Below are 22,715 nucleotides of genomic sequence, written 5' to 3' on the forward strand. Positions count from 1 at the left end.
CATAAGTTGCAGTGGGTAGCTCAGTGTGATACAATGCGGCCTAGCTGGCCGGGCCAACCACAGTCTGCCATATCTTGTGCATCCGCGGCCTCTTCATCCTCTGTGACCGGGGGGACAGCAGTCACACCTGTTTTGGGGAGCAGACCTGCCACCTCTTTACCCGCAACAGCCAGCATGATTGGCAGGTCATCATTTTCTTTGGAGGTGGTAACACCAGCTGGTGTTGAGCGCTGTCCGACATCGATAGCACCACCTTTGGATCAAGGCAACCTAACATGTCCGCCTGCATCTTCCTCACAGACCGGCAGTTTGCCGGGGACACCCTTATCAACCCCGTCTAAGCACAATAGCCAGCCCTCGGTCCCTCTGATGTGGACAAGTAAAAGACCATTTCCTCCTAGCCATGAGAAAGCTAAGAGGTTGAATTTCACCATCTGCAAGCTCTTGGCTACAGAAATGCTGCCTTTCTGCCTGGGGGATACAGAGGATTTTCGAGACCTTATGTCCGTCGCAGTGCCCCAGTACCAGATGCCCAGTCGGCCTGCGCTCCACCAGCATGTCGCACACAACATCACCGCTTCTTTGAGAAACTCTGTGTGTGACAGGGTGCATTTCACAACAGACACTTGGACGAGTAGGCATGGACAGGGGCGTTACATGTCGCTGACTGGGCACTGGGTAACTATGGTGACAGCAGGACAAGGGGCTGCTGTCCAAGTCTTGCCGTCCCCACGAGTTGTGCGTCAGTCCTCTTTATGTCAAAGTTCCTCCACTGCTTCTGCCTCCTCAACCTCCTCTCGGTCTTCCACCTGCACCCAAAGCCTGTCTGGTCATGCCACAAGCTTTCTAACTGCGCAGAAGGGATCCTGCACACCTCCTTACTATGCTGGCAGTAGGGCTCAACGTCATCAGTCGGTTTTTACATTGAAATGTCTGGGAAATGTGAGTCACACAGCTGAGGAGTTGTGGTCAGCTCTGGAGAACCAATTTTATGAATGGTTGTCTCCACTGGACCTGAAACCAGGGAAGGCCGTGTGCGACAATTCTGCAAACTTGGGTGCGGCCCTTCGCCGGGGCAATGTCACACACGTGCCTTGTATGGCTCACGTGTTGAACCTGGTTGTCCAGCAATTTTTAGCCCACTATCCCAGACTAGATGGCCTTCTGCAGAGGGCACGGTCGCTGTGTGCTCACTTCCGCCGTTCGCATCCCGCAGCTCAGCGACTTACATCTCTACAGAAGTCGTTGGGCCTGCCACTTCACCGGCTAAAATGCGATGTGCCTACCCGGTGGAATTCAACTCTGCACATGTTGCAGCGACTGTGGCAGCACCGACAAGCCCTGGTGCAATACGTTCTGACGTATAGCCTGGTCCAACGAGATCCAGAGGTGGGGCAAATCACGCTGGAGGAGTGGTCTCAGATCAGGGACCCATGCACCCTTCTGCACAGTTTTGAAATGGCGACGAAGATGTTTAGTGCTGACGATGCCATTATCAGCATGACTATTCCGGTGATTTACATGCTGGAGCACATGTTAAACAGAATTCGGAGTCAGGTGGTGGCACAAGAGGAGGTGGAGGAAGTAGAGGAGGAGGAGTTGTATGCGGAAGGGCTAACATCTGCAAGGTCCATACGGTCGGCAGCACCAAGGCGGCAGGCATGTGAGGGTGGGGGAGATGGTTTTACCAGGGAGAATGGTAGCAGCCAAACTAGTGAGGAAGGTGCAGGAGCCCAGGAAGAAGTGGAGGACGAACTGATGGAAGACTCATCAGATGAGGGAGACCTTGATCACATTTCTGTTGTGCGAGGTTCGGGGGAGAGGACAGAGGAAGGAAGCATGATTGTTACCTCGCCACCAACACAACAGGGACTTGGTGCTCCTGGATGCGCAACACACATGAGTGCCTTCTTGCTGCACTACCTGCAACATGACCCTCGAATTGTGAGAATTAGAAATAATCCTGACTACTGGGTTGCCACACTGTTAGATCCCCGGTACAAAAGTAAATTTGCAGAAATTATTCCTGCCATAGAAAGGGATGCACGCATGCAGGAGTATCAGCAGAGACTGTTGCAGAATCTTACATGTGCTTTTCCACAAAATACCAGTGGTGCACGTAGTGAATCTCACAGTTCCAACTTGCCAACCGTGGGACCGTCAAGTGTTCAGCACTCAAACCGTAACAGAACCACAGTATCTGCTGGTAACATCAATTTTGCGGAATCATTTCACCACTTTTTTAGCCCATCCTTTGCAAGGCCACAGGAGACAAGAAGTCTGACACATAGTCAACGCCTAGAGACGATGGTACAGGAGTATCTCCAAGTAAACATTGAAGCCATGACTGTGTCACTGGACCCTTGCTCTTTTTGGGCTTCCAATCTGGATAAATGGCCGGAGCTAGCCACTTACGCCTTGGAGATCTTGTCATGCCCCGCAGCCAGCGTTCTGTCTGAACGTGTGTTCAGCGCTGCTGGTGGTGTGCTGACAGATAAGCGCACGCGGCTCTCCACTGATAATGTAGACAGACTCACGTTCATAAAGATGAACAAATCATGGATCCGAAACGACTTTTCTACCCCTGTGTCATCCTGGGGAGAGTAAAAGCTTGATGATTGGTTAAAATCACCCTACCAACCGTTTTAAGCTTTCAAATTACTAATCATGTTTATCTGTATCTTGGCTGGAAAATAATTTGGGCTTTGTAGCAGTGTGCAGCACTGATTCTACTAGGCCATCTATAATAAGCTCCACCAGATTTAAAATTACTAATCATGTTTATCTGTATCTTGACTGGAAAATAATTTGGGCTTTGTAGCAGTGTGCAGCACTGATCCTATTAGGCCATCTATACTAAAGCTTCACCAGATTTAAAATTAATAATAATTTTTAGCTGCATCTAGCCTGGAAAATAATTTTGGGGCTCCGAGATGCGCAAGACACATAAGTGCCTTCTTGCTGCACTACCTGCAGCATGACCCTCATATTGTCAGAATTCGAAGTAATCATGACTACTGGGTTGCCACACTCTTAGATCCCCCAAACTTTTCGATCAACCTTTTCATTTTAATAAAGACCAAAAAAATGGTCATTTTTGAAATTATAAGCATTAGCAGGTTGTTAGAAACTGAAATTAAACAGTTTTCAACTCAAAACTTTATTCTAGGTGATGTTACATTTTCACACAGGACCCCTTGTTCGAAAGGAGCTTCTGAACTCTCTCGTCCATTGAATTTGTCAGGTTTTGGATGGTTTCTGCTTCAATTGTTTTGCATGAGGACAGAATACCCTCCCAGAGCTGTTGCTTAGATGTGAACTGCCTCCCGCCATCATAGACACTCCTTTTAATGATGCTCCAAAGGTTCTGAATGGAGTAGAGGTCAGGGGAGCATGGGGGTCACACCATAAGTTTGTCCCCTTTTATGCCCATATCAGCCAGAGATGCAGATGTTTTATGTGCAGCATGAGATGGTGCATTATCATGCAATAAAATGATCTTTCTGTGAAATACACGGTTCTTCTTCTTGAACTATGGCAGGAAGTGCTGTTTGAGAAAATCCACATACATTATGGAGTTCATCTTTAGCGCCTTCAGGGATCCTAAAGGGGCCGACAATCTCTCTCCCCATGATTCCAGCCCAAAACATTACTCCACCTCCTCCTTGTTGGCGCTGTAGCCGTGTTTGCGTGGGGTGTCCATCAACCAGCCATCCTCCAGTCCATCCATCTGGACCATCGAGCGCTGCACGGCACTCATCCGTGAACAAAACAGTTTTGAAATCAGTCTTCATGTAATGTTTGGCCCACTGGAGCCGTTTCTGCTTGTGTGAAGTGGATAGAGGAGGTCGACAGGATGGCGTATGCACAGCTGCAAACCCCTGAAGGACCCTGCATCTTGTTGTTCGGGGGACGTTGGAGGCACCAGCAGCTTCAAAAACTTGTCTGCTGCTATGACAAGGCTTTTTTGCCGCTGCTCTTTCAACCTGACGTAATTGCCTGTAGGAAAGAGTCCTCAATTTGCCCTTATCAGCACGCACACGTGTGTACTGTGAATCAGCTACATACTTCTTGATTGCCAAGACACTTCATCCTGATCATCGCACAATGTTGATTGTAGTCATGCCTTGACCTAAACACTCCACAATTTGTTGCTTCTCAGCAGCCGACACATCCTTTTTCTTTCCCATTTTGGCAGAAAATGTAGGCTGCTTAATAATGTGAGACAGCCTTCTTAAGTAGTCTTGCCTTTCATTGGACACACCTGCCAAACTAATTAGCACAGGTGTCTGCAATTGCTTACAGTGATATAAAGAGCCCTGACACACATCACCATCAATGAGTTTAACTGACAAACAAACAAATTCTTCCCTTATCACTCCTAAACACTTTTTGCATAATAATTTGGAACACAGTGTACATGTGCTTTTCCAAAAAACACCAGTGGTTCACGTAGTGAATCTTACAGTTCTAACTTGCCAACCGTGGTCTGTATGGAGTTGTTCAATAAAGGGCCCAAAATTAAGATAACATAGATGGGAGAGGTCTCTATGAATAGGAATTCCTAAGTATTTGATACCCTGTGAGGGCCAGGCAAAGGGAAAGTTGGACTGGATGGAATCCTATATGGATTTGGGGAGGGAGACATCGAGGGCCTCAGACTTCGCTGCATTGATTTTAAAATTTGACCATGTAACAAATTGATCTATTTCAGCCATAACAGCATGGATGGATATATGTGATTGAGTGATATATACTAGGACATCATCAGCAAATAGAGAGCACTTGTATCCGGTGCCTCCCACCTCAATCCACCTAATATTGGGGTTATGGCGAATTGATGAGAGCAGGTGCTCCGTCACTAGGATGTATAAGAGAGGGGACAGAGAACATCCCTGCCTTGTCCCATTGGTGATTGTGAAAGGTCATGAAAATGTTCTGACGCGCCCCCTGGGCCTTGGGACACCCGGAGCCGGACCCTTTTTGGTGGATGCTGGTGGTTGTAGTCTCCGTGGCGGCGACCCGGTTCCGTGGCTCAGGGCGGTCAAACCAGTGGCGGAACTATTTATGTGGTTTTGATGTTTAAATGTCCGACTACGCCACCCGTGGATTGCGGTCAGAGTGAACCGCCGCTCCAGGGCAGACCGCTGAGGCTGGTGTTGTGGGTGCAGCAGAGCGTAGCATAACTCCCCACGGGAGTATAGCCTCAGGGCAGTGTATGCGGAGGATGGGGGTGATGGTGCAGGGCAGCAGCAGTAACGACACGGAGTCAGTGATGCAGTCCAGGGCCTTTACTCACAGTTCTTATTATCCAGACCACGTCTGCAGATAACGGCTGCCCACGTCGTACTGTGCTCACCAGGTGAGGGGCTCAGACAACTCCCAGATAACTTTGGAGCGCTTCACAGGACCCCCTTTGTGTGTCCTTTGTCTGGCCTTTCTTACCAACCCTGCTGTCCGGCTGCCACAGGCCTCCTCTTGGTAAACTTGGCGCCAGTTTCCCTGACCCTTTGTGGTGCCTTCCTAGCGGGTGTAGCGAGGGGCTGCGCCACATAAAATGTCACAGCCTCCTGTTTCTAGCTGAGGGTCATTTCCTGCCTCCACTAGTTTCGGGGACCGGTCTCCCCCTTTGGCCTGACCCCTCCACGCAGGTGGATTCGGGCGTGCGGTGGCGACTCGCCCGTCCGCACCCCTGGGATCCCTTCGTTCCTCGTTCCTGGAGCCTTCTCCGCTCCTCTTCCTTCCTTCTCCCTCTTCCAGGCCTGGGCCTCTGTTAATAGGCCCGCCTCCGGAGCAGAGCTCATGCAGAGCCCCTGCTCCCTGCCACTTCTGCTCAGACTTCTCTGCACTGAACTAAGATGGTGCCCACCTTTTATACTCCCTTCTCAATGCACCCAGGAACTGCTTCCTCCCTGCTCCTGCACTACAGGGTTCCCCTTCCTCAGTGTTCCCTCCCCCCACTCCAGCCAGGGACAGGGACTGTCGTGCCCATCTCAGGGGCATATTGGTCGCCCTGCCCCACGGCAATGTGGTGTAATGTATGCAGGTGTCGGGTCCTGATCCACACTACATCCTTACCTGAGAGTGAGATATCACACCTCTGGGTGAGGTGCAATTCCTCTGTAGCAACCGAGCCCTCAGGGTGCTACAGTTCCATTTATCTTCAGCCTAGGTGACGTATTGCGATACAGGGCTGTGATTTTGGCTATAAAAGGGTCCCCTAGACCCCTACCCCAAGCTTTTTAAGAGAATCATATATGGCGTGCCAGGAGACTCTATGGAATGCTTTCTCAGCATCCAACGAGAGTATCTAATTACAAATTTTTAACTGCATCTAGCCCAGGAAATACTTTGTGCCTAGTAGCAGTGTCTGCTAGTCAGCGGATTATCCCGGGCTGTTAAGCAAGCTACACCACCTGTAGTTTGGACACTTAATTTTTTCAAAGGAAATGCTTCGGGACCACAGGATACTCAGTGAAGAGCATCAGGAGGCACCCCAAGGCATAGGGGCTGGGACTGGCAGAAGGATGCCTTGCGGTGGACAGCCGAGCTCGATCCTTATAAAAGCTTTTTAACTGCAGCAGCTTTAGTGGACACTACTGGAGCTGGAATTACGCGGCTGCTGGCATGAGACTTGCCCTCCAATCGATCCTTGTAAATGGATTTAAAGTGTATTCATTCAAATTAGAGAGACAATTTAAATTAAAAAGCTTAGAGCTGCCTCCACCACAGGGGGGCTCGCTCGACCCACCAGCGGACAGGCACCAGTATTGGGAGATGGGGGCTGGCCGTCAGGGTTCACCGCGGCTCTGGCACAAACCCGGCGACGCGGAGGTGGCACGGGCAGAAGCGGACTGAACGTGTCGGCTTCTCACTTTTTGGATTTTAGAAGGGCATGACATGCCTATATCTGTGTCTCCCCCTCCTTTTACTCCTCCACCTCTTTTCTTTTCGCATGACTATATGTACTTGTCACTTTTCCATGTGTTAGTTGTGTCTTCTGAGCAGTTTGTCAGCTTTTGGACACCTTTGAAGGTGTTTTCTATGTGTTTCTATGTGTTTTTGTTTGCCTGCCATTGGTTTTAACGGTGTTCGAAGGTGTTCGACGAACAGTTCGACGAACAGTTCGGCGAACACACGGGTGTTCGACGAACCGAACCGAACTCGAACACTACGGGGGTGGCTCAACACTAATTACAAGTATAGGAGACCCGCTCGTTTCTAATGGGAACATTTTTTTTTGAGTCCCTCCTCCTTGTCTCTTCCAAGGGGCATTGGAGTGCTTCCCAATTTTTTGCAGCCCTTGCATTCACTGCATAGGCAAACACAATGGGAGACCAACTTCCTAATAATGGAAACATTGTTTTTAGGAGGCCCTCTGACCTCCACGTCTCTTCCAAAGGGGACTGGAGTGCCTCCAACTTTTTGGTAACCCTTGCATTCACTGCATAGGCAAACACAATGGGAGACCCACTTCCTAATAATGGGAACATTGTTTTAACGAGGCCCTCTAACCTCCACGTCTCTTCCAAGGGGCATTTGAGTGCCTCAAAATTTTTGGCAACCCTTGCATTTACTGCATAGGCAAACACAATGCGAGACCTACTTCCTAATAATGGGAACATTGTTTTCAGGAGGCCCTCCTCTAAGTCTCTTCAGAGGGGTATTGGGGTATGTCCAAATTTTCAAAGTTGTATTAGAGTGCGTACAAATTTTGGGCAGCCCTGCAACTCACTGCATACGCAATAACAGTATAGGAGACCCACTCTTTAGTAATGGGAACAATAAAACATAGCTGACTGATAGCTCTCTAAGAATAGTGAGGGCCGACTGCTGGCCCTTTAAGAATAATAAAGGCCGCCTGATGGCCCTATAAAAATAGGCTTTGTGCCTTTCAGAGTCCCTCCTTCATAAATGAAACACGATGTGTTTGATGATATCTCACACACCACATGGCCAGATAAGGTTGTAAAATGTTAAAATTACATTTCCTGGTGAATGCATTTCTCACGGTTGAAAGCAATGCAAAAGTTAAAAAACGCATCAAAAACGCTACGTGTGAACATAGCCCAAGGTGTGGAGGAGCATTTTTGTTTTGATTATTTATTTTGCTTTATATACAAGTCATTACGCTGTAAACGATGTTCCTTAACATATTTCCCAGGAAAATCCATTTTGGTTTAGTTTTTGTTTGTTTTATTGTGAGTCCGTAAATGTGGCATAATACCTCTGACAACGTTGTTGATAAAAGTGGCCTGGGAGTCAGAAATGCTTCCAGCGGTGTTCCCCACGCTTTCCCCATGTCATTTAAGCACTGTTCCCATCGATTTGTGCAATTTTTAGGCCCTCTGCAGACCGCCAGGGGGAGCCGTCTGAAAAATGCTCGAGTTTCCCATAGACTTACATTAGGCTTGTTGCTCGGGTTGAGCACCCGAGTATTCCAATGTACTCAACCCGAGCATCGAGCACCCGAGCATTTTAGTGCTCGCCTATCACTACATTTTATGCCCATCAGTTATATCTTGTACTGCTAATCACAGAGACATTTGGGGTAGAGCAAGAGCAATATACTTAAAAAGGCCCAAGGGCCGATCTTCTAGTTGAAGAGGACAAGTCACCAAGTTAAAATTACCCAGTTTTTACATTTGTTTTATTTACACTACTCCCCTGAGTATTCATTTATTTTTTTAACTTTACCATATGGATCCTTTTATTTTGTATGCCAAATATAACAATCTTTATGGACTTTAGCAAAGTTGTTTTGCTCTCAGAGTAACTATGCAGAACAGTTAAAAGACCCACCCACTGAGAATTCTGTGAGCAACGCCTCCTTGGTAATTACCTTAAAAATTTGCATATTTGGAGCACTGAAGACAAAAGCCCATAGTGCAGCATCTGAAACAATGGATACTGGAAGCCTGTGCTACCATTTCTTCTGTGGTGTTGCTATCAGTGTGTCAAGAGTGGGAGAAGAGGGTTGCATTGACAAAGTTGGGCAACACTTTGAACACATTTTAAAAGTGGTCATAGACTTGTAAAAAACTCAAGAAATAATAAAGTTACTTTAAAACCAAGCAAACCATTGTTTTTCTTATGAAATTCTCAATAAGTTTGATGTGTCACATGACCCTCTTCCCATTGAAAAAAATAAAGTTGGATCCAAAATGGCCAACTTCAAAATGGCTGCCATGGTCACCACCCATCAGGAAAAGTTTTCCCCCTCCCATATACTAATGTGCCACAAACAGAAAGTTGATATCACCAACCATTCCCATTTAATTTAGGCGTATCCATATAAATGGCCCACCCTATAGTTATGACTAGAGATGAGCAGACCCTTAGAAGTTTTAGTTCTGGTAATTGACCCTAACTTTATTCCAATGTTCGGTTCGGGTACCAGAACTGTACCCAAACTTGAACCAGATTAAGAACACCATTGAAAACAATGGGAATGCAAACTTTTGAGCTAGAAATTTGTCTCTCTCTTTCCTTCCTCCTTTCTCCTGGAACTCCGAACATTGCAACGGACTTCCAGGAGAAGTCCATGTTCAGAGTTTAGTATGGGACACTAACTATCTGGTACAAACTGCAAATTTTTAAGTTTGATTCACTCATCTCTAGTTAAGACATATTCCAATACTTTGATTATTTGGAACAGAAACTTACGCACATACATACCATATTTCCATTGAAGCTGGAACACGGCCTTATATTTAATACTTTTTAGCAGATTATCACATTTTGTCCATACTAAATAAGTAGCACTTTGTAGAATAAAACCTAAAGTATAAAAGTATATTGTATTAGGAAAATAAATAGTAGGACATTATTACTCATTATGTTTCCTTCCTTTTATGTCTACATTAATAAGAGTTTTTAGTTTAGATTTGCATTTAGCTAACATATAGCCCAATATATTATTTAGCAAATTATCTCTTAAATTAGGTTCTCTTTGTGCATTTGCTGATAATTCCACTTACAGAATTGTTCTGTTTTCTACAGATTAACCTTGTGACACTAACACAATAATGTGTCCTTAATGAGCTTCTATGAGCGTCTATTGAAACGCTCAATGGATTGCAGCTAAGAAACAAACACAGTGGTACTCTTATGAGTAAGGCAGAAACATGTTTCCAATATAAATGACGATATTTCACGCTGAGGTGTAATTTAAGACAAGTAATACATTTAAAATGCATAAACCTGGCACTTACATTAGTTACAAATATAATACCACAATTTACAATAATACTAAATCACATATATAATGTATGACAGTAAGTCAATTGCGAACTTAGAAATAAATAGGAATTTGTGGCACATTTCTTGAAATGTTCTATAATGCTAGAATTTAATGAAACTTCAGCTTTACCAAACCTAAACTTATATATAAGTGTAGAGAGAATTGATATATTAGGGAATTTACATCTATGGTTCATATAGTTAGGTTTACGTATAAAGAAAACACAGTAAATTTATTCTACACAAATATATACCAGATCATCCATGGTGCCTGTAGGCACAGATTGGAATTTAAAGGGGAGGTCCGAAACTAAATTTTATTTCTAAATCTCTATCTATGTAATTTGAAAATCTAATCTTTTTTCTAACATATGCTAATTAAAAATTTCCTATCCTTTCGTCACTACTTTAACTGCTAAATGTAACTTTTTTTACTATATTTGTGAATGTATAATATGTAATATCTACCTTTTTTATGCTCTAAATAATAATTATTATGTATGTTAGTTCACAAAATGTTCTAAACCACATATTCTAATTTTGTTTCTAGCTCTGGACTTTTAATCTTGGCAAAACCTTTAGACAGAGAAAGTACAGACCGCTACATTTTGATCGTGACAGCATCAGATGGCCGGCCTGATGGTGTAAGTTTGCTTTTCAATTGTTGATTTTTTTAAATTGTATTTAGTCACTCAGTAACTGCATGTAAATAATTCTATTTCTGTGAAGCACATAGCTCCAGTATATTGCAGTTGACGACATAATGCAGAGTAATGAGACTGAATATTAAATATATTGTTTATTGCTAAACTTGATCTTTTAAGTGTAAAATTAAAGAGGTATTTCCACCTAACATAGGATATATTAACCTGAGGTGACAAAAATTTCTACATATTTGGAGAATGGTAATCCACTGCTCCCTCTTAGGAGATTCAAAGCGACTGTGTCAGCAGCAACGAATAGGTGGCCATGCTTGCAAGCAGTTTTCTCTATTGAAATCTACAGCAGCTAAGGGACAAACTTTTCGTGCTTTCCTGTTTCCATAATACTTATAGATTTCAATTGAGAGGCTACACAGCCATGACTCTCATAATGGCACTGAAATGTGTCTATGTTGCATTGGCAAATGGGAAAGGGACCTTTTTTGGGGGGAAGATTATAGTTCCTGTTTGGGAAATCCTGGGTGCAAATACAGTGAAATATATGCGACAATTCATCAAAGCAATTTTGCTAGAATTTTGGCATAAACTGCTATAAAAAGTCACAAAAATGTGGCACAACTCAAAGTTGCACCAAAATTTTGTGACTTTTCAAAGCAATTTATTCCAAAATTCTGGCAAAATTGCTTTGACAAATCGGGGCTTATATTTTCATGTGTTTGCACCCAGGATTTCTCAAACAGGAACTAACCCCCTAATTAGGATATATATTTACAGGGCCTAGAGAAAGATTTCTGGATCCACACCGAAGCACATGCCACTCGTCAGATGCTCCAGATTCATGAGTCAAGAACGTCTCACTCTACCGTGCCTCTTCTTCAAGACCAACAAGAAAATGGTCGGCCTTGATGAATAGGGGCCACTATGTACAATGAAGGTCATAAATTAAGACCCCTGCCCTATTAGCAGGAAAGCAGAGCAGTAGTGGGTAACACTATGAATGAATATGTAAAAAAGCTGAAGTTCAAAAGAGGATGGCTTCTACAAATGGATAATGATGATCCTAAACACATGGCAAAATCCACAATAGACAACCTCAAAAGGCGCAAGCTGAAGGTTTTACAATGGCCACCACAGTCGCTGATCTGAACATCATTGAAAATCTGCAGCTAGACCTCAAAATAGCCTTACCTGCAAGACAACCCAGGAATCTCACAGAACTGGAAGACTTTTCCAAGGAAGAATGGATGAAAATCCCTCAAACAAGAATTGAAACACTCTTGGCTGGCTACAAAGAGTGTTTATAAGCTGTCATAATTGCAAAAGGGGTGCCCAAACTTTTGCATTGGCCCATTTTCCTATTTGAAATTTTTAATATGTAAAAAATGAAAATATATTTATTTTTTTGCCTCGGATGCAAAGCAAATGTGTTATCTTTAACTTTAGAGATCATTTCATCTTCAACTTGCTTAACTGTTCACAATAACAGTATTTTTTACGTTTACATGCATATAGTTCTCAAAATTGTCATAGAATAAAGGGTTTGTTTTTATTGAACAATTGCTAACCAAAGAAATCTATCCTAATGAATAATACCTCTGTACTTCAATAGAGCTGAAATGCAATACCGCATATAACCTGTGGACAAATGATGTGCTATTTTCAAAAACACCTTTGGAAATCAGAAAAAGTTTCTTAATTTTCCATGATGATATTTTTGATGCTGTACATTATTATTGCACTTTTTCAGCTGTATTTTTTTAGGGTGGGGGAAATATCATGCTTTAAAGAAAACTACTGTGTTTTGGAAACTTCCCATTACTTTGCTTTAACAAAACTTTATTGACAAAGTCCTGGACGCATTAAAAATGCAGGTGCTTTTTTGATCTGCGGATTTACCTCATTCCATTCAATTCCGTGGGGAAAATCTTCAAATTAAACCCAAATTTATCATAGGAGAAACTGTCTTTACAGATTTCAAAATCAAAACACAAGATAATTTTCACACTGTAAAAAAACATGGAAATGATATCTATATAAATCCCATAAACTTTGCTGGATCTATAATACACTGCTTTCTTTTGCAAACAAAAATATGCAGAAGAAAAAATGCACCAAATTCTCATTGTGAGAACTTAGCCTTGTAGATAGAGAAAATTCTTTACTTATACACATTGGAGGGTAACTCCAGAATCAACCATTGAGAGGCATTGTAATGTTACATTGGCAGTCACCTGCCAGGTCTTTTGCATTGCTAGCAGATATTGTTCAAGCATTCTGTTTATTAGGACAGGCAGAAGTAAGAGACACCAAATCAATCCTATCAATAGGGCATTTCACTACTATGACATTGATGATGTATCCCAGAGAAAGTTCATCAATATCATTTTGGTGGTGTTCGAATAACTGGCAAAACCATTTATCAGCTGTTCTCAGCTCCCACGACAGCTGTACGTAAACAGAGAATGTGCACATATGTTGAGTACTTAGTGCAGAAATTTCTGCACCATTTCTGCGTCCCTTGACATGAAAAACGCAGCAGCAAAAACGTGCATTTTTGCTGCGTTTTTTACTTATATTTTTGGTGTAGATTTTTAACTACTCATTATGCCATGGGTGTGTAAGAGGTGACAGACAGTTGCCCTGCAGTGGGTTGCAGGAGATCTCTACATTTAGCATTGCAGACAGCTTCTTAGATAAGAAGTCTTTATAAACCTGGTGTGTCTGAGAGGGAGTCACTGGCTATATTCATTTCTACTTGTGAAGCTTAGAAGGAGCAGTACTTCGTCCTCTCTGGAGCTTGAGGCCTTGTGCTTATTTGGAGTTCATCTAAAGCTAAGCCATCTCCCCCTGTTTTGTCTACTCTTGTTGTCTATAGAGTTTAGTGGAGGTTAACTAGTGCTCATCTCCACCCATCCCTAGCCGTAGCCATAAATGTGTATATATATATATATATATATATATATATTTATTATTTTTTTACTTTTACTTTTTGATTTAGATTTTTCAGTATATTGATGGCCAAATGATTTTGGAAATGTAATTTATAGCAAATGTTTTTAATGGATAGGACTTTAAATCAATTTTACTGGATTCAGGGAATTTTAACTGCAGCTTTACATAGTTCGACATATTGTCAGCCATGCTTTATAATGTAGTCACTTTAAATTAATGCTGCACCACTATAATTTACACTTCATAAAAGCACAAATGTTAGTTTAGGTCACTTCATGCCCTTGTTTTCATAGCTCTTTGAAAAAATAGGAAGCAGCAAGCTTTTAATTCTGTATGTAGTGAACCATAACGGGTTTTATCTACCATGTTACTGTGACCTGCAGTGTTCTAGCGATGATGTGCTTTGCAAGGTTGGCCTTTATGTTTAACAACTTTGCATCATTACTGAAAATGTTTTTATGGCAGCGCTGATATTCATATACAGTGCCAGCTGCCATTTTATCACAGTAAATTCAAGCAAACATTCTAATATGCGCAATGGCATTGTTTATTATCCAATTCTGCCACTAAATGGAATAGAGACATAATAAACATAGAGAGCAAGATAAGAACAGACATCACCTCAGTGCTAATATCCTTTATAATTGCCTGCATAATATGAATTTGTGGTACCTTTAGATGAGAGGGTTTTTATCTGTAATACTAATAACTGTCTAAAGTAAGAATAATAAATTGCAAAAACTCATTGAAAAATGCTGCATATTTTTTGCATGGGGAATATATCTAGTTACAGGATGCAAGAAATTAGCAAAAATTCAGATAATGTGAAATAAAAGTAATTAAATGGAAATTTCAATAAGTACTGTGATGGTCCAGAAATCCTCATAAGGGTGCAGTAAGATGGCCGCATTTCTCAAGCGAGGATCACATCGCAATCCTTGGACTGGCTGTCGGCTCTCCTGACTTGAGCTTGACAGCATTTATTTCTGTGCAGCTGTCATGCTCAGGCCAGGAGAGCCAATGGACAGTTCAGAGGGTTTTGATCCTCACACAAGTAATACAGCTGTCTGACTGCTTCTTAAAAGGGACAGTGCAGTGGCTGGGGTATTAGCTTGGTAGTACTGGCTTCAAATCATACCAAGGACAACAGCTTTTCTCCCCATATTTATGTGAGTTTCCTCATACTCTCCAATGGTATACTGTTAAAGAATTAAGATTGTGAGGCCCAAGTGATAAAAATGTCTGTGAAATACGATGGCTATATGTAAAGGAGGCCTCAGACATTCGTATACAGTGGTGGCCAAAAGTATTGGCACCCTTGCAATTCTGTCAGATAATAATCAGTTTCTTCCTGAAAATGATTGCAATCACAAATTCTTTGGTATTATTATCTTCATTTAATTTGCTTGTAAGGAAAAAACACAAAAGAGAATGAAGCAAAAATCAAATCATTGATCATTTCACACAAAACTCCAAAAATGGGCGAGACAAAAGTATTGGCACCCTCAGCCTAATACTTGGTTGCACAACCTTTAGCCAAAATAACTGCGAACAACCGCTACCGGTAACCATCAATGAGTTTCTTACAATGCTCTGCTGGAATTGTAGACCATTCTTCTTTGGCAAACTGCTCCAGGTCCCTGATATTTGAAGGGTGCCTTCTCCAAACTGCCATTTTGAGATCTCTCCACAGGTGTTCTAGGGGATTCAGGTCTGGACTCAATGCTGGCCACCTTAGAAGTCTCCAGTGCTTTCTCTCAAACCATTTTATAGTGCTTTTGGAAGTGTGTTTTGGGTTATTGTCCTGCTGGAAGACCCATGACCTCTGAGGGAGACCCAGCTTTCTCACACTGGGCCCTACATTATGCTGCAAAATTTGGTGGCAGTCTTCAGACTTCATAATGCCATGCACACGGTCAAGCAGTCCAGCGCCAGAGGCAGCAAAGCAACACCAAAACATCAGGGATCCTCCACCATGTTTGACTGTAGGGACCGTGTTCTTTTCTTTGAATGCCTCTTTTTTCCTGTACACTCTATGTTGATGCTTTTTGCCAAAAAGCTCTACTTTTGTCTCATCTGACCAGAGAACATTCTTCCAAAACATTTTAGGCTTTCTCAGGCAAGTTTTGGCACACTCCAGCCTGACTTTTTTATGTCCCAGAGTAAGAAGTGTTGTCTTCCTGGGTATCCTACCATACAGTCCCTTTTCATTCAGACGCCGACGGATAGTACGGGTTGACACTGTTGTACCCTCGGACTGCAGGGCAGCTTGAACTTGTTTGGATGTTAGTCAAGGTTCTTTATCCACCATCCACACAATCTTGCGTTGAAATCTCTTGTCAATTTTTCTTTTCCGTCCACATCTAGGGAGGTTAGCCACAGTGCTGTTAGAACTCTCCTGTTAGGTTTTTTTTAGTTTGCTGGTCACATGACCATTTTTGCCTATTTAATCCGGCTCCGCCCTCCTGGCCTTGCTGGACTTCATTGTATTTACTACTCTTGAGCTAGCTTGGTGCTCTGTTGCCGTTCTCTGTTAGTTTTGCTAGGTCTTCTGACCTCTATGCTTTTTGTTGTGTGTTTTGTCTTTGACTGCTACTATTTCTGCTAGGAGGTGTCCAACTTATCCCAGTCCCTAGTTCTTGTAGGGATCCCTCCCTCACATCTATAGGTCTTCGTACAGACTAGCCGAGGACTTTAGCGGGTCTGATCGCAGGATCAGGTTTCCTGTTACATCGTAGGGATCTAGTTTAGTTCTATTGTAGGGACAGATCTCCTGTCTTTCCTTAGTCCCTGTAGCAGATCATAACAGTAAGTCCAGCCATAAAAGAAAAAAAAAAAAATTTTTCTCTAAGGAAAGACCTCCAGTTTTCCATCATGGTCTCGGTTCAAGATTTGGCTCAACGCTTGCAGGGACTCTCTCTGGAGGGGGCCAAGCTCCAACAACACGTGAGTAGCTGTTCTGGAGCACATTTTGTGGAACCAAAGGTACGTCTGCCTGATTTATTTTTTGGCGAACAACAAGATTTTTTTTCTTTTAAAAATGCTTGTTTATTGTATTTTCGTTTGAGACTAGAGATGAGCGGTGTTCGACTAGAACTGTTCGCCAATCTCAAATTCGAGCTGTTTTGGGCGGTGTTCGAGTTGTTCGACGAACCCGAACGATTTGCAAAAAATTCGGCTGTTCGAGGTTATGTTCGATAACTGTTCGTGCACCAAATGCGTGTCCTGCATGTCTGGCGCTATTTAGAGCACCAATCATGCAGGGATTGTCTGCCACTCACTGTAATGCCACAGCCATGGTGGTTGTGGCATTACAGTGATTGCCCAAATCGATGGGAACAGTGCCAACAGTGAAACATGAAAAGCCGGCAATTCAGCAGCGGCATACACCTGTACCCGACAATTTAGAACCGAAAGAATAGAGCTTCACACATAGATTAGATAGATATAAACATGTCAGCCACATATATACGAAGTACAGTGAAAGTGCTGCTTACTGTACTTGTCATTTAGCGTAAAGGATTTATCAAAAAAAATAATAGTGTTTTCATGCACCGTCTCTTTAAAAAAGCCGGCCGGCAATTCAGCAGCGGTACCCGACAATTTATAACAGACAGAATAGAGCTTCACACATAGATTAGATAGATAGAAACATGTCAGCCACATATATACGAAGTACAGTGACAGTGTTGCTTACTGTACTTGTCATTTAGCGTAAAGGATTTATCAAAAAAAATAATAGTGTTTTCATGCACCGTCTCTTTAAAAAAGCCGGCCGGCAATTCAGCAGCGGTACCCGACAATTTATAACAGACAGAATAGAGCTTCACACATAGATTAGATAGATAGAAACATGTCAGTCACATATATATGAAGTACAGTGATAGTGTTGGTTACTGTACTTGTCATTTAGTATTAAAATAAAGGATTTATTATTAAAAAAATTGGCGTGGGGTTCCCCTTAATTTTAGGCTCTAGCGGAGGTTAAGCAGACGGCTGGGGCAGATGTTTGAAGCCTGGGAAGGGGGTAATACCCACGGAGCTTCCCAGGCTACTAATATCAGCCCCCAGCTGAATACATAGCCTTTACTAGCTATTAAAATGGGGGACACCCCAAAAAAAATGACGTAGGGTCCCCCCTAATTTAATAGCTAGCAAAGGCTAGGCAGACAGCTGGGGGCTGATATTAATAGCCCAGGAAGGGAGCCATGAATATTGGCCCCCTCCCAGGCTAGAAACACCAGCCGTCAGCCGCCCCAGAAATGGCGCATTCATAGGATGCGCCAATTCTGGCACTTAGCCTCGCTCTTCCACGCTGCCCTGGTGCGGTGGCAGGGGGTAATAGGGTTGGGGTTGATGTCAGCTTATAATGCCAGCTGACATCAAGCCCAGGTTAGTAATGGAGAGGCGTCTATAAGACACCCCCATTACTAACCCCATAGTCAAAGTTAAAAAAAACACAAACACCCAGAATAATGTCCTTTAATTGAAATAAAGACACAATCCTTTATTGTTCTAAATTAAACCATACTTACCGTCACGCCCATTCCAGCTGAAGCCAACGATCTCCTGCAATAAAAGAAAAATAATAAAGCAACCTCATCCTTACCTTTCCATGGTTCCCACGACAGCTTCAGCTCTGCTACATCGAGATGACAGGCTGGACCGCAGCAGAACGCTGCCATCCAGCCTCTCATCCCGCAGACACTGAGAAGCGCAGGCTTGCTTGCGCTGCTCAGCGTCTCTCTGTGACGACATCCAGATGAGCCGAGTTCATGTCCAATGAACTCGGCTCACCTCATGCACGTCACTGACAGCGTGGGAAAATTCTCACGCTGAAGCGGTGAGTGCAGGAGAATTCTCCCACGCTGTCAGTGACGTGCATAAGGTGAGCTCATGTCCAATGAACTCAGCTCACCTCCTGCACGTCACTGACAGCGTGGGAGAATTCTCCTGCACTCAGCGCTTCAGCGTGAGAATTCTCCCACGCTGAAGCGCTGAGTGCAGGAGAATTTTCCCACGCTTTCAGTGACGTGCATAAGGTGAGCTCATGTCCAATGAACTCAGCTCACCTCCTGCACGTCACTGACAGCGTGGGAGAATTCTCCTGCACTCAGCGCTTCAGTGTGAGAATTCTCCCACGCTGAAGCGCTGAGTGCAGGAGAATTTTCCCACGCTGTCAGTGACGTGCATGAGGTGAGCCGAGTTCATTGGACATTAACTCGGCTCATATGGATGCCCTCACAGAGAGACACTGTGGAGCGCAAGCAAGCCTGCGCTTCTCAGTGTCTGCGGGATGAGAGGCTGGATGGCAGCGTTCTGCTGCGGTCCAGCCTGTCATCTCGATGTAGCAGAGCTGAAGCTGTCATGGGAACCATGGAAAGGTAAGGATGATGTTGCTTTATTATTTTTCTTTTATTTCAGGAGATCGTTGGCTTCAGCTGGAATGGGCGTGATGGTAAGTATGGTTTAATTTAGAACAATAAAGAATTGTGTGTTTATTTCAATTAAAGGACTTTTTTCTGGGTGTTGTGTTTTTTTTAAATACTTTACTAGAAATTCATGGTGGTCATGTCTAATATTGGCGTGACCCCATGAATTTCGGGCTTAGGGCCAGCTGATAATGCCAAGCTGGCCCTAACCCCTTTATTACCCAGTGAGCCACCGCATCAGGGCCCTGGATGAGTTGGGTACAGCGCCAGAATATGGCGCTTCTATGAACGCGCCATTTTCCGGGTTGGCTGCGGACTGCAATTTGCAGCGGGGGTGGCCCAGAAAGCTTGGGCCTCCCTGCGCTGCGGATTCCAGCCCCCAGCTGCCTAGTTGTACCTGGCTGGACACAAAAACAGGGCAAGCCCCACGTCAATTTTCTTTAAATTATTTCATGAAATAATTAAGAAAAAAAGGGCTTCCCTATATTGTTGTGTCCGGCCAGGTACAAATAGGCAGCTGGTGGTTGGGGGCAGCCCGTTCCTGCCTGCTGTACCTGGCTGGACACAAATATAGTGCGAAGCCCCACGTCAATTTTTTTTAAATTATTTCATGAATTTTCTGAAATAATTTAAAAAAATTGAAGTGGGGCTTCGCACTATATTTGTGTCCAGCCAGGTACAGCAGGCAGGAACGGGCTGCCCCCATCCACCAGCTGCCTATTTGTACCTGGCCAGACACAACAATATAGGGAAGCCCTTTTTTTCTTAATTATTTCATGAATTTCATGAAATAATTAAAAAAAAAGTACGTGGGGCTTCGCCCTATTTTTGTGTCCAGCCAGGTACAACTAGGCAGCTGGGGGCTGGAATCTGCAGCGCAGGGAGGCCCAAGCTTTCTGGGCCCCCCCCCGCTACAAATTGCAGTCCGCAGCCACCCCGGAAAATGGCGCGTTCATAGAAGCGCCATCTTCTGGCGCTGTACCCAACTCATCCAGGGCCCTGGTGCGGTGGCTCACTGGGTAATAAAGGGGTTAGGGCCAGCTTGGTATTATCAGCTGGCCCCAAGCCCAAAATTCATGGGGTCACGCCAGTATTAGACATGACCGCCATGAATTTCTAGTAAAGTATTTAAAAAAAACACAACACCCAGAATAAAGTCCTTTAATTGAAATAAAGACACAATTCTTTATTGTTCTAAATTAAACCATACTTACCATCACACCCATTCCAGCTGAAGCCAACGATCTCCTGCAATAAAAGAAAAATAATAAACCAACCTCATCCTTACCTTTCCATGGTTCCCACGACAGCTTCAGCTCTGCTACATCGAGATGACTGGCTGGACCGCAGCAGAACGCTGCCATCCAGTCTGTCATCCCGCAGACACTGAGAAGCGCAGGCATGCTTGCGCTCCTCACTGTCTCGCTGTGACGGCATCCAGATGAGCCGAGGTCATGTCCAATGAACTCGGCTCACCTCATGCACGTCACTGACAGCGTGGGAAAATTCTCACGCTGAAGTGCTGAGTGCAGGAGAATTCTCCCACGCTGTCAGTGATGTGCATGAGGTGAGCTCATGTCCAATGAACTCAGCTCACCTCCTGCACGTCACTGACAGCGTGGGAAAATTCTCCTGCAATCAGCGCTTCAGCGTGAGAATTTTCCCACGCTGTCAGTGACGTGCATGAGGTGAGCCGAGTTCATTGGACATGAACTCGGCTCATCTGGATGTCGTCATAGAGAGACGCTGAGCAGCGCAAGCAAGCCTGCGCTTCTCAGTGTCTGCGGGATGACAGGCTGGATGGCAGCGTTCTGCTGCGGTCCAGCCTGTCATCTCGATGTAGCAGAGCTGAAGCTGTCGTGGGAACCATGGAAAGGTAAGGATGAGGTTGCTTTATTATTTTTCTTTTATTGCAGGAGATCGTTGGCTTCAGCTGGAATGGGCGTGATGGTAAGTATGGTTTAATTTAGAACAATAAAGGATTGTGTCTTTATTTCAATTAAAGGACTTTATTCTGGGTGTTTGTGTTTTTTTTAACTTTGACTATGGGGTTAGTAATGGGGGTGTCTTATAGACGCCTCTCCATTACTAACCTGGGCTTGATGTCAGCTGGCATTATAAGCTGACATCAACCCCAACCCTATTACCCCCTGCCACCGCACCAGGGCAGCGTGGAAGAGCGAGGCTAAGTGCCAGAATTGGCGCATCCTATGAATGCGCCATTTCTGGGGCGGCTGACGGCTGGTGTTTCTAGCCTGGGAGGGGGTCAATATTCATGGCTCCCTTCCTGGGCTATTAATATCAGCCCCCAGCTGTCTGCCTAGCCTTTGCTAGCTATTAAATTAGGGGGGACCCCACGTCATTTTTTTTGGGGGGTCCCCCATTTTAATAGCTAGTAAAGGCTATGTATTCAGCTGGGGGCTGATATTAGTAGCCTGGGAAGCTCCGTGGGTATTACCCCCTTCCCAGGCTTCAAACATCTGCCCCAGCCGTCTGCTTAACCTCCGCTAGAGCCTAAAATTAAGGGGAACCCCACGCCAATTTTTTTAATAATAAATCCTTTATTTTAATACTAAATGACAAGTACAGTAACCAACACTATCACTGTACTTCATATATATGTGACTGACATGTTTCTATCTATCTAATCTATGTGTGATGCTCTATCTTTCTGTTCTAAATTGTCGGGTACCGCTGCTGAATTGCCGGCCGGCTTTTTTAAAGAGACAGTGCATGAAAACACTATTATTTTTTTAAATAAATCCTTTACACTAAATGACAAGTACAGTAAGCAACACTATCACTGTACTTATTATATATGTGACTGACATGTTTCTATCTATCTAATCTATGTGTGAAGCTCTATTCTTTCTGTTCTAAATTGTCGGGTACAGATGCTGAATTGCCGGCCGGCTTTTTTAAAGAGACGGTGCATGAAAACACTAATATTTTTTTTAATAAATCCTTTACACTAAATGACAAGTGCAGTAACCAACACTGTCACTGTGCTTCTTATATGTGTGACTGACATGTTTCTATCTATCTAATCTATGTGTGATGCTCTATTCCTTCTTGTCTAAATTGTCGGGTACCGGTGTATGCCGCTGCTGAATTTGCCGGCCGGCTTTTTTAAAGAGAGTGTCTTCTGAGCAGTTTGTCAGCTTTTGGACACCTTTGCAGGTGTTTTCTATGTGTTTCTATGTGTTTTTGTTTGCCTGCCATTGGTTTTAACGGTGTTCGACGGTGTTCTAACGTGTTCGACCAACAGTTCGACGAACAGTTCCTCGAACATCCCGGTGTTCGACGAACCGAACCGAACCCGAACACTACGGGGGTGGCTCAACACTATTTGAGACCCGGATCCTCTGGTGATGAATCACAGCGCATAGGGTTCATAATGTCACTTTTGCGCAAAGATCCTGAGGGA

General features: G+C 43.9%; 1 protein-coding gene across 1 annotated transcript in view; it reads left to right on the forward strand.

The window, feature by feature from the left end:
* Positions 1 to 22,715, forward strand: part of PCDH15 (protocadherin related 15) — a 2,836,044-nt gene that overhangs the window by 1,578,290 nt on the left and 1,235,039 nt on the right. Inside the window, exon 17 of the mRNA XM_073685487.1 lies at positions 10,793 to 10,886. Within this exon, the coding sequence (XP_073541588.1) occupies positions 10,793 to 10,886 (94 nt within the window). The remainder of the gene's footprint in view (positions 1 to 10,792; positions 10,887 to 22,715) is intronic.

The sequence above is a fragment of the Phyllobates terribilis genome, unplaced genomic scaffold (genome assembly GCF_046119375.1).
Source record: "Phyllobates terribilis strain yellow unplaced genomic scaffold, ASM4611937v1 Scaffold_5__5_contigs__length_657084704, whole genome shotgun sequence".
NCBI classification, from domain to species: domain Eukaryota; kingdom Metazoa; phylum Chordata; class Amphibia; order Anura; family Dendrobatidae; genus Phyllobates; species Phyllobates terribilis.